Here is a 14780-nt window from a genome sequence, read left to right as displayed (position 1 = left end):
GTAAAAATAAAGAGCTAAAGGCGTAAAAATAAAGAGCTAAAGGCGTAAAAATAAAGAGCTAAAAGAGTAAAAATAAAGAGCTAAAGGAGTAAAAATAAAGAGCTGAAGGAGTAAAAATAAAGAAGTCACCTGCGCAGCTTCTTGCGCCAGGTGGAGCTGGGAGCTGAAGCTGGTTTCCTGCGTGGTGAGCGCGATGCGTTCAAACACACACTCCTGCACCTGAGCCACCATCAGCTGGACCAGCATGCCGAGCGACGGTGCGCTCATGTCCAGACTGGGCGCATTGGAGAAATACTCCTTGAGGTAATTAAACGCACCTGAAAGCAGGAAACAGAAGAAACTGTTTGTTTTGTTGAAATTCTGTTCGAATCGTGATTTTTTTTTTGCTTTGCATAATTAAAAACACACGGCTGACTGATAATAATAAATAACACTGAATAAACGAAGTTAATCAGGTTTGGCTGTTTTAAAGTCCATCAGCCTTTTACATTTGGAGCCTGAGAACAACTCGGGTGTGTGTTCCAGTGTGTAGGTCCGAACCCGCAGCTCGCTGAAAAGCATCTATGGCTCTGTCGATGCCGGCGGTAACGCAGCGGTCCTGCCGCGCTCCGATCTGCGTGTACAGAGCTCCGATGTTAAACAACACGCTGCCCTTCTCGAAGGCCAGCGAGCGCTGAGAAGACGGGACGCCCGTCAGAGAGTCGTACCTGAGACGTGGGTGAAATGTAAAGACTCGTTTATACAGACCATCTTGTTTTCACATACGTGAACCACATCAAATCCTCTTTTTATAAAAGTGTTATTTATTGTGCTTGCCATGTGATTTGTCTCTTATCGTGTGTTACCGACAATAAAAAGTGTAGTAACGAGGAACATACTTGGGGCTGGGTGTACATTCAATAAATCATACTGTTCTTTATGCAAGACTTGGAATGACTACATCACAACTATCAAGTAGAACTTTTAAAAGATCATTTTTTACCGTCTGCGTTTAATTCACTTGGAGTTTAGCTTTTCCCACGCCCCTTTAATGCATCACAGTTCTCTCCCATCCAGAGAACTCCAAATTCTTTGTTGTGATTTGCCATTCTGTTGTTTTATCGTTAAATTAAACATTAATACAATGACTTCGTTCCAACTTTTCTATCTTCTATCACTTATCCATGGTCGGGTCGTGGAGGCAAAAGGTCCAGGAGGTAACCCAGACTTCCCTCTCCCCAGAGATACTCCCCTGCTCCTCCTGGGGGACCCCAGAGTGTTCCCAGACCAGAGGATAAATAATCTATCCAGAGAGTTCTGGGTCTGCTCCAGGGCCTTATCCCAGAGGAACGTGCCCAGAAAGCTTCCAAAGGGAGGCGACTAGGAGGCATCCTGATCAGATGAACCACCTCAGCTGACTCCTTTTGATGCAGAGGTGCAGCGGCTCTGCTCCAAGCCCCCCCCCCCCCCAGATGATGGAGCTCCTCTCCCTATCTCTTAAGGCTGAGCCCCCTCACTCTGCGAAGGAAGTTAAATTGCTTGGATCCAGGATCTCTCCATGATCCAAACCTGTGAGGATTGGAACATCAACAGACCAGTAAATCCAAAGCTCTGACTTTCTGCTCTACTCTTTATTCACCGCGACTGACCAAAGCAACGCCCTCACTACTGCCCGTCGATCCATTTCCTGCTCCATCCTACCATCACTCAGGGACAAGACGCCCAGAAACTTAAAACTCCTCCACCTGAAGTGAAGAAAACGATAATAGTCATACCAGTGGAAGTGCACCCCCAGGTTCTTGTGAGCAGAGAAGAAGCGCTGGTCCAGATAGTACAGCTGGTTGTAGTACTCCATCAGCAGCTCCAGGCCCGCCTGGTTTCGACTGGGCGTGCGCATCGCCTGATGACCAACCAGACGAAAATGTAACGCACGTACGTTATTACAACCAGTTTCAAGAAGTCAAAGATTGTTCTGGATCTGCTGCAGGGGGACTCAGACTCTTCAACCTTCACTGATCCAGGAGGTCTGCTGTTGAGAATATGAGTTTTTATTAACCTGTCTGAGCTCTGTAAGCTCCAGGACCTCCCTGCCAAACAGACTGCTGTCCTCTCCATAGTGCTCACAGATGAAATCCTACCAGACAAAACAGAAAATAAATATAATTAATGATTATTTGACAGGACTTCCACTTGAAACACTTGTTTTGTGCTTGTTCACCACAGTTTGTAAGAAAAGGAGTGGAAAGCTTTTGTGGATGTAAGGTTTAGATCAACACATCAGGAACTCGACTCGGTGCAGGTGGTGGGAGACAGAACTCTGGCAACGATAACACTGCTGGACAATGTGTCCCACCCCATGTTGGACAATGTGTCCCAGGTCCTGCATGAAGCAGTCCCAGAACTGGAGCTCCAGTTCTGGGACTGCTGCGTCCGAGGTGCGTTATCGTAGGTCTCCTGATGCATGCATCATGTTACCGCAGGCCCTTCATCCCAGCAGCTGTCAGACTTCGAACCATCACCGATCACAACAAACTCAATAAGTGTTTACATCCCTGCTTCATGCACTTCCTTTTACGTGCAAAAACACACGTGCGCATGTTGTACATTCTTTAAATGATCCCACTCAGTTCCCATCTTGAATCTTGCGTGCTATTTTTAATAACTGCACCGCATTTTTTCTGTTTTTTTTTTCTTGCGTTGTAAATATGCCCATACTTTACACTCGTTCATTTTCTGGTTTTTACATTTTCTACGTTTGTGTGAACCTGCCTTGTTTGGTTTACCTGTCACTTTGCTGCTGCTACACCTGAATTTCCCAGCTGAAGGACAACAAAGGTTATTTCTATTCAATCCTATTCTATTCTTTTATAAAAATAAAAATAAAAAGTATTTTTTTACTTCCTCCTAGTAGCCAGTAGGGGGCGACAAACCAAGTTGTAAAAAGGAAAATAAAAATTACTTTTTAAATTATACAACTTCCAGCGAAGTACAAATAATTTACACTTTGTGACTTTTAGACCCGATAAAAGGAAAAACAGACAATAAAACTATTTATGCTTCTTCCAAAACTGGCTGCAAGTACCTTAAAATTATACGTATTCATTTAATTATTATTTCTACAAGTTGCTTTTCCTTTACTGTTTATAACTCCATATCTATAATAGAAACAGCCTGAGCTGGAAATTATTCAATGTAATGATAATCCAGCCCCGTCATCTGTATTATTGCTAATAATTTCTGGTTAAACCCTTTGCTTGGACCAATAAGTGCCCTCAGAGCTACAGGCGAGCATTAACAGAGATGTCCAATAAGACCGGTTCTGTGTGGTTTAACTTGGTTAGTTTGACCGGCTGCAACATGTTTAGACCCTCTGGTTCTGAGAAACAAACATCTGGCAGGTTTGAAAACCGTCAACAAACTGCATCTTTGATATGAAATCAATCACGAGCTTCACCGTCCCCCCAAAATTATTAGGATCCTGTCCTCACCTGGATAGGACCGGTGAAGTCCATCTCTTTGGTTTCTTTTAGGCCAAGCGGGATCATGGGAACGTTAATGGCCTCGCTGTTTAAAAAGACAAACACGCGTGTGTTATCCAACACACATAAACATGGAGCAGGTTTCAAACGTGGGACAAGTCGGCGCTGCCATCTGCTTAGCTTAAAGCCCAGCGGGGACTCTGCTCTGCTTCATCCTGCTAATAAGCAACGTTAATGCCAAGTATTAGCTCTTACCCTCCCCATTTAACCCCCTCCCACATGCCATGACAAGTGCACATGCGTGCACGCAATGAGGTCATTAATGACACTCAAATCAGGGGATTTCTCCTGCTCCTGACCTTCGACTGCAGCAGGAGAAAGGAATCCACTTGCCGACGTAATTTCATCTCTGTACTTCTGAAAACTTTTACTGCAGCTTAAATATAAACTGGAATAAATATTTCCTAAAAGTAGAAGATGATTGTGACGTTTTAAAACACAAACAAGTCCTCGTGGACCGAGGAGCAGAGCACGAACGCAGAAAATCAACGGGTCATTGTTTTCATCAGTTATTCTCATTAGTTTTAATGAGGGTGACCTAGAATGCACGAGCCAAACAGACCATGATGCGTGTGTGTGCACGTGCACGTACCTGTCTGTCTGATAGACCTCCATGTTGCTGTTGAGCTCCTCCAGCTCCTCTTTGAGGAGCTGCAGGTTGGAGTTGACGAAGCTGAGCTCCAGAGCCACGGTCTCCTTCACCTTGTTGTTGGTCGTCGCCCTGCAGAGTCAAAACACAAACAGCTGAACTCATTTACAGAAAACTGGACTAAACATCCGCGTGAATGACGTTCAGCTAGTTTTAGCTTCACGCTAGCCGTTTGATACTTTCGTTTCACCTTTACTTCTTTGACTTTTAGCTTTTGCCTCTTCTAGCTTTTCACTAGCCGTTTGATATTTGTGCCTAAACTTCACTACTTCACCTTTTAGCTAGCCTTTTGATGCATTTACGGCACGTTTTAGTTAGCATCTAGCAACTTTTTGCTTCCCACTAGTTTTTCAGTACTTTTAGCTAACCTTCTTTTCTTTTTAGCTAGCACTTCGCTACATTTAGATTTTAGCTATTATTATTATTATTTAGCTAGTTATTGTTGTATCTGTTACAGAAAAGAAATTATTTAAGCATTTTACACTAAAGACACAAGCTCATAATCATAATCAGCCATAAAATGCAGGCGATCATGTAATTTATTAACCTTAATCTAACTTTAACCTTTATTTATTTATCTATATCTTATTTAACCTTTGTTTAATTATCAGTGTGTGCATGTTTGTGTTTTTTTTCCTGTATGTTAGCTAAATTAAAAACTATTTGAAATTAATGTCACCAGAAAGTAATCACTGGACGTTCATCTACAACTCTTTACCATCCATCCATCCATCCATCCATCCATCCATCCATCTTCTTTACCCGCTTCTTCCTTTTCAGGTCACAGGGGTCACTGGTGCCCATGTCCAGCCATCACTGTGTGAGAGACGGGGGACACCCGGGACAGGTCTCCAGTCCATCACAGGGACACAGAGACAAACAAGACAAACAACTATTCAGTCTCTCTCTCACCTAGGGACAGTTTAGAGTTACCAATCAGCCTAACATGCATGTTTTTGGTCTGTGGGAGGAAACCCACACATGCACGGAGAGAACATGCAAACTCCACCCAGAAAGGTTCCCGGCTGGGATTCGACCCGGTGACCTTCTCACCGAGAGGCGGCAGCTCTACCAACCGTGCCACCGTGCCACACAACTAATTACCATATGGAGTCAACCTGATTCAAGATGGATGCCACAGCTAATTGACCCTATGACGCTGCGAGTTTCACAGAACATAAGCTGTAAGCTGAGGTGGTCGTAGCTTTTAGCTTGTACCAGAAAATAAAAGTGATTTCACTTTTCTCAAGTTTCTCCTAAATATTGTTAGACCAGGAGCGATTTACCCACAAGTCTCTTCATTGGTCACTTCCGTTTCCAATCTCTGAAAACACACACACACACACACACACACACACACACACACACATGAAGAATCAGGCCAAAGGCAATCTGATTAGTCAGCTTTAGTCATACACACACACAGCATGCTGCAGCTTTTCAGGGAAAACGACTCTTTCTTAACCATGAAGCCGACACGAGCTAAAAAACTAAATTTTATATTAACTTGGAGTATCTTCTAGACAGCTCGTACCATTTTCTGTATGCCGGCTGTTGCTATAAAACAGAAACAAGCAGCACAAACACGTCTCCATCAGACTCTGACAAACAAAACCTTTTTTTGTCTCCAGCATTTTAAAGCCTCAAACTTCCCCCGCAGACCGCCGCTCATTAAAACAACCCCGTTTCACACAAGTTTTGAGGGGAAAATAAAAGTTGGACATTTTCTGTGTTTATGCGGACTGTTCCAACTCAATGGGGAGGGGGAGGGCAGAAAAAAAACTTGCCAGACAAATCAGTGGGGGAAGAGGTTGTTGGAGCTCCACTGGGAAACTCAGCATGGGAACGGTACGGGAGGCGGACACAAAGCCGGCTGATTACAGGCCGCCGGTGTGTGTGTGTGGGGGGGGGGGGGTCTTTTTGTCTCCAGTGTCCCATTAAACAGAACAAGGCTGATTTTTTTAATCTACACTAAATTCAGTTACTGTATCTCATTCCAGGAAAACAGCATGAATTGGGTCAAAAACTGAGCTGGGTCAAAAGAATCCAAATAAAAAAAGGCTCTTGAAAGATTTTGTGCTTGTTAAACAATAAATATTGTGCAAGTTGCATGTTCAACACGTCCAAAAATGTACTTTCCTTCAACATAACGATGTGTTTTATTCAGGCTGTCTTTCAGCAGCACACACTTCTCTAATGAAGAATCATCGTTCCCTCATCTAAAGTCACTTGTTGGTGTTGGAGTGAAATGATAAACTGTGACGAGATTATTGGGAATATGATTTCAGAGCATGGGTTGTCTTCCATCTGAGATCAGATTAAGAGGCAACAGGACCAGGAGGGAAACCTAGACATCCCCGTCTCCCCACAGAGACACTGTCCAGGTCTTCCAGGGGGATCCCAAGGTGTGTTCAACCCAGAGAGGATAAACATCTCCTCCAGCATGTGCTGGGGTCTCCTCCCAGAGAACTGTCCCTGGAAAACCTCCTGAGGGAGCAGCAGCTCTGCTCCAAGCTTCCCCCAGATGATGGAGCTCCTAACCCCACCTCAGCCCGGCCAGCCTCATTACTGCCTACAAAGCCCGTATCTGTTGGTCCACCTCCCACACCATCCTACCATCACTCATAAACAAGACATCCAGATCCACCTCCAACACAGAGGGAGCATTCTACCTTTCTCCAATCGATAAGCCCGACCTTAAACTTAGAAGAGCCGACGTTCATCCCGGTCTTTTCACAAACAGCCCACTGCATTCATTCAACCTTTCTTTAGACGGTAAATCCCATTGAGCCTCGAGGACTCATTTACAAGAGAGACCTGATTTCAACAAAGAATGATGACAACAATGGACAGTTATAAAAGAGGCGTACAGATTTTTTTTTTTTTTTTTTTTTTTACAAATAAGATTGCAAAAAACAGTAACAAAAACAGATCATAAGGCAAATGTAGAAAACTAAAAACAGGAACATGTCTGCATTAGTCCTTGCCAGGAGTCCAACAGATTCTTAAAGCCACTTAGAGGTCGAGAGCTTCAAGTCTTTTTGTAAGATATTCCAGGAACACATCATCAGCAAAAATAAGGATTTGAGACCTTGACGGCCTCAAACCAAACATCTTCCTCTGCATGACTACGTCTTGAGATGGAGTTCAACCTGCGCCAGGAACGAGCTCAGCTTGTCGTCCAGAATGTGGTTATACAGTAGTCCCTCGATACTTTGTGGTCTGACTTTGGCAGACTCACTCTTTAACATGTTTTCAACGTAAGATTGTACGCATCCTGGTGGCCTGGCCCGCTCCGTGATCGCTGAGGGGCCCCTTCCTTTCTCTTTCTGAGGATGTCCGTCACAGCAGAGCAGAAAACCAAAACAGGTGGGTGCACAACCTGTGACAGACAGCCTCAGAAAGAGAAAGGAGGGGGCGGGGTGGGGTCTGTCTTTCCCCATCGCTGCTGTGTGAGCTTCAGTGAGGCAGATACCAGAATGAGCGGCATGGATTGTTCATTTTAAATAATCAAGAGCAACCCAAACTGAGCCGACCCGAGCCAAACCGAGCTGGGACATTTCTAAAACCAGAAAATGTCCCGGTGCTCCTGATGGCCAGTCCCGCCTCTGCTCGTTGATTGGCTCAGTAACCGTAGCATCAGTCCGTCTGTTCTCTTTTGCTGTGCTCTTTTTTTTTTGGAGCGTTTAAAACATTTAGAGCATTTAGAACATTGTTAAGAACATTGCAAGAGCGTGGGAAGGGTTTATAAAGCCATATATATATACTGTATAATGTTCCTACTTCGCTGAGTTTCACCTATCGCTGGAGTCTGGAACGTAACCCCCGCGATAAGTGAGGGACAACTGTATAAAATCCTGGTGCTTTGTAGTTCTTCTGCTTGTTGTTTGACAAACGGGTCTTTGGTGCCACTCTCTGATGCACTTTTGGTCAGCAGTGCCCACACGGTAACAAAACTGATCTGCAAGTGGTCCAACATTAAAGAATTTACGTAACGATCAAACAGATGACGTAGCAGACGATCAAACTCGTGCTAGCTCTAACTGCATCAGCATCCTGCATCTTTTGTTACTCGTAAAACTACTATAACAGATTTTGATCCATTACTCAAAAAAAAAAAAAACGTGCATTACACAACAAAACGAGAGATTAAAAATATTGGCTGTAATCCTTTCGTAGCCCGTCGCCCTTTCATTTACATTTGGAAAAGATAAATGTTAGAACAAATCAGGAATATTAGAGAATGAGCCTTAAATCAAAGACCCTTTTGCTTTCTTTGTTGAACCTATTAGATTCAGAGGCACGACTAGGGAGGCAGAGAGGAGCGCCTTGCTTTAATTAAGTCGCTCCTCCTCCTCCTCAAAGCCGAGTGTTTATCAGTAAGGCAGCAGCCCCCTAAAGTGTTTTCAGGGAGTATGGTACCGCTTCATGTTCTCAACAGAGCCACGAGTAAAGTCAAAAAGTACGCAGACATCTGAAAACTTAGAAACTGTGCATTAGTTTGCTTTTAGAAAGACTTGCAGGGTGAGATTGGGATAAACAAAGATGAAGAAAGGATGTTTTTATGCCCCTGCAGTTTATTCATTACTTCAACCATACATAAAACTCTTCCGTGCTCATTAAACAGTGCTGGGATACTTTTACAAAGCCAGCGCAGATCTGTTTATGTTGACTCTGTCAAACTATGACGTGTACATTTACTGTTCAGGATGAGTGTAAAAAAACTAATGAGAGCAGCTGGTTCTGGTTGTCAGCAGCAAAACTGGTTGCTCCACTACGAGAAGGTGCTATTTATAAGACTGAGCTGAATACAGCACCTCAGACTGAGGAAGTGTTTCGGATGAAAGACGAAACGTTTCTACTATTTGTTTTGTTTTTTTGAATGTCCAGAGGACCAGATTTAACTTCTTTAGATTTTTCTACCTGGATTATTGAGCATGCATCAGGATATAATGAAAGAAACAGATGTCCCATAATATAAAAGCCTATCGCTGATAAACACGGATATCCACACATCCATGTTTTGCAGCTTACCTGTGGTCAGGTCACGGATGTGACAGGTTCAGGAGGGAAACTCAGACCTCCTCTTCCCTAGCAGCAATCTCCAATAGTTCTAGTCAGGGTTACTAAAAACAGCTCCCTACGCTGCACCATCAGCAGGTACCCAGATGTCAGGCAAACAGAACTTTGAGTACAATACAGTAGCTGTAATTGTGGTTTGCATTGATAAAAAAAAAAAGATATGCAAGAAGCTTTGCTGCACAGGGACTTGCAATGTGACGGCCACTATGCTAAGACTCATATGCAAGGTATATGGTTTAACAGATTACTCAGGGGGGGAAATGTGATCATTGGACTTGACTCTGTGGCCGAGTTGGCTTCAACCAAACAAACGTAAACAGGAGTATACATCTATTCGAAACAGTTTGTTGGAGGGCCGACAGAGGAGCACCCTGATCCTATACCAGCAACAATCCCTGAAAAGGTGTATCCATCCATTACGCCGGTTCCTTTCGTATCAGAACTAACAGGAGCACTGAACGTCTTTTTACAAATCGTCCACGCTAATTTGTCTCTTTAGATGTTTAATTCAACCAATGTTTGTAATTGAGCACAAAGCGTATTAGACCAAGGGGCAGGATAATATTTTGAAAACACTAGAGATCCTAAAAAAAGACCATCACCATCCTGGCATTTTCTACCTGGAGTAGTTTGAAAGCAAGTGGTTCATATCTAAAACTAGCCAAACAATGGAAAAAAACTTAAATTCCATTTCTGTTTCCAAACCAAAACTTGATTGTAGTAAAAAAACAACTTGGGACTTACTGATTTTTTTTACATGAAAAAGAGTAAAAGAACTGATTTCTAACAGCTAGCGGCTAACAAAGATAAATAGAAGCAGCATCTTCTTCCTGCTGCTGAAAACCTGTGATTATAATGAATCAATAGCATGCGTCCTGAACGGTCTTCTGTCACACGTGCTCTTTTTCACCGAGACAAAAACATCAAAAGAAATCAGCACGAAAATCACCAGGAACGTCACAAATAATTCTTGTTCTGTTAAATTATTTTTATATAAGAATTTCTGTTCAGTGCCCTGAGATGACTTCTGTTGTGACTTGGCGTGAATAGCATCTTGAGGTCCTACGACGTCACATCGACTGGTCAACGTCGACTCGACTTGTATCATGTTCAAGTCGATTTTAAAAAGTATGTAGTCGTTCAACCCCTAGTTGCCAGACACTGCTAGTCCCCTGCATTGTAGCCAACGCTTGAGCTGTTTATTGCTGTATCCTTCAATATATTCCAAGTCAAGTTTGAGTGTAGTCCTTGTTTAAGTTACATGAACTAAAGCATTGGAGGTAGCCATTATACATGCGGTCTGCTGCGTTGACTGTCTGACATCCGGGACTTTGGATATTCCTCACAATTTCCATGACGTCATCTCTGATCAACGCTATTCCTCCTGAGGGATCCCAAGGTGTTCTCAGGAAAAAGAGGATACTAATCTCTCTGGGTCTGCACCAAGGTCTCAGAAACCTCCAGAGGAAACCCATTTCCATCGCTTGGATCCAGGATCTCATTCTTCGCTCATAATCCAGAACTCGACTATAGAGCTTCACCTTTCAGCTCAACTCCTTCACCAGGACAAACTGGAGCAACGCCCTCATTACTGAGAAAGTGGCTCACCTCCCACTCCATCCTCCCATTACTCATGAGCAAGACTCACAGCCGACCCCAGAGGGAGCATCCCACCCTCTTCCAGTTAAGAACCATGAGCTCAGTTGGAGGAGCTGACTCTCATCCCAGCTGTAAAGAGCCCCAGCACTGAAGGTCACGACTTAAAGACGCCAACAGAACAGAGGTGAGACTCTGAGGGCCCCAAACCGTCCTCTCCACAACTGCACCTTGAGATCCTGTCCACAAACGAGGACCAGATGTTCCCAAGTTTGCGCAACTTACATTCTAGATGATACTAAACTGAAACTAGGATTGAGTAATTCCATGCAACTGAATAGTCTGATGAAACGTCACGAGTCTGACGGGTTCCAGCAGCTCACCTGAACAGGTTTTCAGCTCCGGCTCTCATGCGCATCTCCTTGTTGATCTGCTGGTTGATGCGAGCGCGGCGGTGCTGCAGTTTGCTGCGCTGAGTCTGAGCGAAAGGATCGCAACCCTGCGGCGGAAACCAGAGAAACACAACTCGAGATTACATTTTCTACAGCCGATGACCTCCAGCAGACTTCTGTTTTACGTCTTCGACCTCCACAGAGACATGAGAGGGATTTCTTATTTTCTAAAAGCACCTCAAGGTTTTCAAATGCCAGTTTGCATTTATTTTGGCATGTTTGTTTAAGATTCTTTAAAACTTGCTTAGTGGTCCACAAGTTATTTTGCCAATGGACAGAGTTGACTCCAAGTTAAAGGCAAAATGGTAAAACAAAGATGTTGTGCAACCTGATAGCACTCAGAACAGGAGGTGGAGGTCAGTGTCAGCTACTACCACACTGGATTTAAGCTCAAGATCTGTAAAATGAGTGGCAGCCATTTGTTTGTCTTTCAGCATCGATTGGCTGTGGCAGCCATCTTAAATTGAGTTAACTCCAAAGGTTAATGAGACATGGATGAACTTCGAAGGATTACGTCCTTGAGGTTTAATTCAGATCTATCCAGACATTTATGAAACGTTTTGGCTAAAATAATATCACCTTTGTGACGTGCATTTATACGCATCTGATTCTCCAAACGATTCATAATAAACTCAAACTGTTGTGAAATTCTTGATAATCGAGGTTGTTTTTTTTGTAGATATTTGTTTGGTTCAGCATGACAAACGTCTCTAAAGACAGAATGATGTTAGGGCCTGAAGACGTTAGTGATTCTCCTTAGATAGAGAACTTTACTAATTGGCTTTTATGTATGTGAATGTTTCTGTAAAGTGCCCTGAGACGACTTTGTTGTGATTTGGCGCTATAGAAATAAACTGAATTGAGTTGATGATTTTTTTGGCTTCTTAAAACTCATTTCAGCGAGCCATTTGCCAAAAAGTTGTTGTCTTTAGTTTCCCCTCCTTCCCATTCCCTCTGTGAGCGTGTTGTTACACTTGAACACTTTGTTACACCTGATTTAAAGTTATCCTTTAAATGACTGCATGGATTAAGATTCTGGCCCAGCGCCCACATCTGTTCATTCATCACATGGACAGAAGAACAGAAAAGATGAACCACAGCAACACATCTGGTTCAAAATGTAGAGTTTTCCTCTTAAATTGAAGTAAAGCCCAGATAAAACACTTTAAATGACCAGCAGCAAGATGACGCAACTGGTTAAACTTTGAAAACACGCCCACCATTGCTTCAAGTTGGATCTAGTTAAAAAAATAAATAAATAAAAAATAAGTAATTCCTCTATTTGTAATAAATAATGTCTAGTCACAAATTTCATCCATCTTCTCAAGTATAAACTGCTGTTTGCCAAACATGAATGTGAATAAAGTTTAATTTAAGAGCAAAGGCCATTCCTGTATTTTCTCCTTTTGTCAGACTTTTAGACTCAACTTATGTTGAGAAATACTGTCGCTGTTTTGGTGAAACATTGAAAATATTATCACGCATGCTACTCTTGATCTCTGCTGCTACCACATCCAATTTTAGCTCAAAAGGTGTAAAACTGGATTTACTGGTCTATGTTCCAATCGTCACACGTGGTCATGACGAATCCTGGATGCAAGAGGCCTAAACGAGAATGAGCTCCCTCCGTAGGGTGGCCGGGCTCAGCCGTGAGGAACAGCCTGTAGTAGAGTTGCTGCTCCTCCTCATTAAAAGGAGTCAGCTGAGGTAGTTCATCGGATTAGGATGCTTCCCTTTAGAGATTTTCCAGCCACTGGGAATAGGCCCCAGGGCAGACCTAGAACTCTCTGGGGGGATTATACTTCCTATCTGGTCTGGGAACGCTTGGGGTTTCCAGGAGCTGGAGAGTCTGTCTCCACAGTTTGACCATGGATAAGTGGTAGAAGATGGAGATGTGTAAAACTGTCGAGAGTTATAGTCATTTTTGTGTCGACTAATGTAGATTATCTGTGGTGGCCTTCTTGAAATGGATTTCCACCCAAAGTTCCCAAAGAGTGGAATTATAAAAACTCCAGTCACTTCCTAAATCGATTATTTGACGCTGCTGTGGAGATAAACATTATATTCTGTCAACACTGATGAATTCAGGTGTAAATGGATGTTTTATCCTTTAACCAGTTCCTGCTCTTCTCCTGTTCTTCATATCAATTTAATGTCTTTAATTACAAAATGTCTAGTTTTATTATTGTTTATTAAAATTTAAAAAGCCCAGCCAAGCCAAGCGATGTGCAAACTGCACAACTGTAAATGTGTTTCTGTGCCGTTCTTGTCAAATTAATTTTAACTAACAGTTGCTCTGAATGAACAAACTGATACTGAAAAGGGGAAGAAACAAACCAAAGTTTCAGGAGGAACATAAATCTAAACATGAAGCCAAACTGCCCAGTAAAGAGCCAAAAATGAGATAAGAAAACGGTTTATATTTTTTTAAGTCCCTGAGATTGCCATCCGTTCCTAAAGGAGTGAAACAGGCTTTTATGGGGCAGACTATGACCGGCTGTGTGGGGGTTAGACCCCGGCTCACCTTGCGGACGCTCCCGCCGCTGTCTGTGGGCAGCATTAGGGGCATGTCGTCATCCGAAGCCCCGTCTGACAGCGACGAGTCTAACCCTCTGTGGAAGTCACACCACATCCATTAGAACCAGTATTTACATACATGATTTTAATCACGTTCAAAGTCTAAAACAAACAGCTTTTACTGCCAGTAACGTTCAACCTAAACTGGAACTTTAAGCTAGCTAACAGGCGGCGAGCACTTGCCTTGTAGCAGCAGGTTCCTCCATCGTAAAACAACAAACACCGGCGGTTAAGGTCCCTACATCCCTTTCAACTTGTTCAGCTACTTTTAATAGTTGTAAAAGCGCTCAAACATTTAAAATACGGCCTGTATTTGTTTTAACAAAGAGGAAATCTCCGCTTTGATACAACCTTCTTCGCTGTTCCAGACTTGAGTAGAGTCAGTGCTGCTGGAAAAAAACAGCTTACTTTTGCGGAGGGCGGGGCACAACCGAAGACGATAGCCAATCAGGTTACGGTGTTTTTAAAGCGACTGCAGATGTGACCAATGAGAAACGAAGGCTGAGAGCACGATCTGACCAATCACAAGTTGCGCGAGGCGTCCCTCTAACTCCGCTGGTCCGTTGTTATGGTAACGAGAGGGGAGGTGGCTTTGCATGGTTATTTATTTATTTATCGTTTTGTTTATCTGAAACGAGGCCAAGTGCAGCTTCATGTTGTACTAATAATAACAAAAATAATATTAATAATAATATCTAAAAAAGTTACATCTGGTCCTCTGGACATTTAAAAAAAACAACAGCAAAAAAACAATAAAAAAATGTAGAAACTTTTCGTCTTTTTTGGTTGTTTTGCTTTGTTTTTGTTTCTTTCTTTTTTTGAATGTCCAGAGGACCAGATTTAACTTTTTTAGATTTTTCTACCTGGATTATTGAGCATGCATCAGGATATTAATAATAATAATAA

General features: G+C 42.8%; 1 protein-coding gene across 1 annotated transcript in view; it reads right to left on the bottom strand.

Moving 5' to 3' along the window:
* Positions 1 to 14244, bottom strand: part of rhpn1 (rhophilin, Rho GTPase binding protein 1) — a 102287-nt gene extending 88043 nt beyond the window's left edge. Inside the window, exons 1-9 of the mRNA XM_037697897.1 lie at positions 14058 to 14244; positions 13822 to 13909; positions 11229 to 11344; positions 4111 to 4239; positions 3468 to 3543; positions 2036 to 2113; positions 1755 to 1879; positions 541 to 707; positions 130 to 317 (exon numbers count right to left, since the gene is read on the bottom strand). Of these exons, the coding sequence (XP_037553825.1) occupies positions 130 to 317; positions 541 to 707; positions 1755 to 1879; positions 2036 to 2113; positions 3468 to 3543; positions 4111 to 4239; positions 11229 to 11344; positions 13822 to 13909; positions 14058 to 14080 (990 nt within the window). The 5' untranslated portion in view covers positions 14081 to 14244. The remainder of the gene's footprint in view (positions 1 to 129; positions 318 to 540; positions 708 to 1754; positions 1880 to 2035; positions 2114 to 3467; positions 3544 to 4110; positions 4240 to 11228; positions 11345 to 13821; positions 13910 to 14057) is intronic.
* Between the last annotated feature and the right edge of the window lie 536 nt (positions 14245 to 14780).

The sequence above is a fragment of the Nematolebias whitei genome, chromosome 3 (assembly GCF_014905685.2).
Source record: "Nematolebias whitei isolate Nwh7 chromosome 3, NemWhi1, whole genome shotgun sequence".
NCBI classification, from domain to species: domain Eukaryota; kingdom Metazoa; phylum Chordata; class Actinopteri; order Cyprinodontiformes; family Rivulidae; genus Nematolebias; species Nematolebias whitei.
Note: the sequence above shows the minus strand (reverse complement) of the source record. Positions and strands in the feature narration are given on the sequence as shown.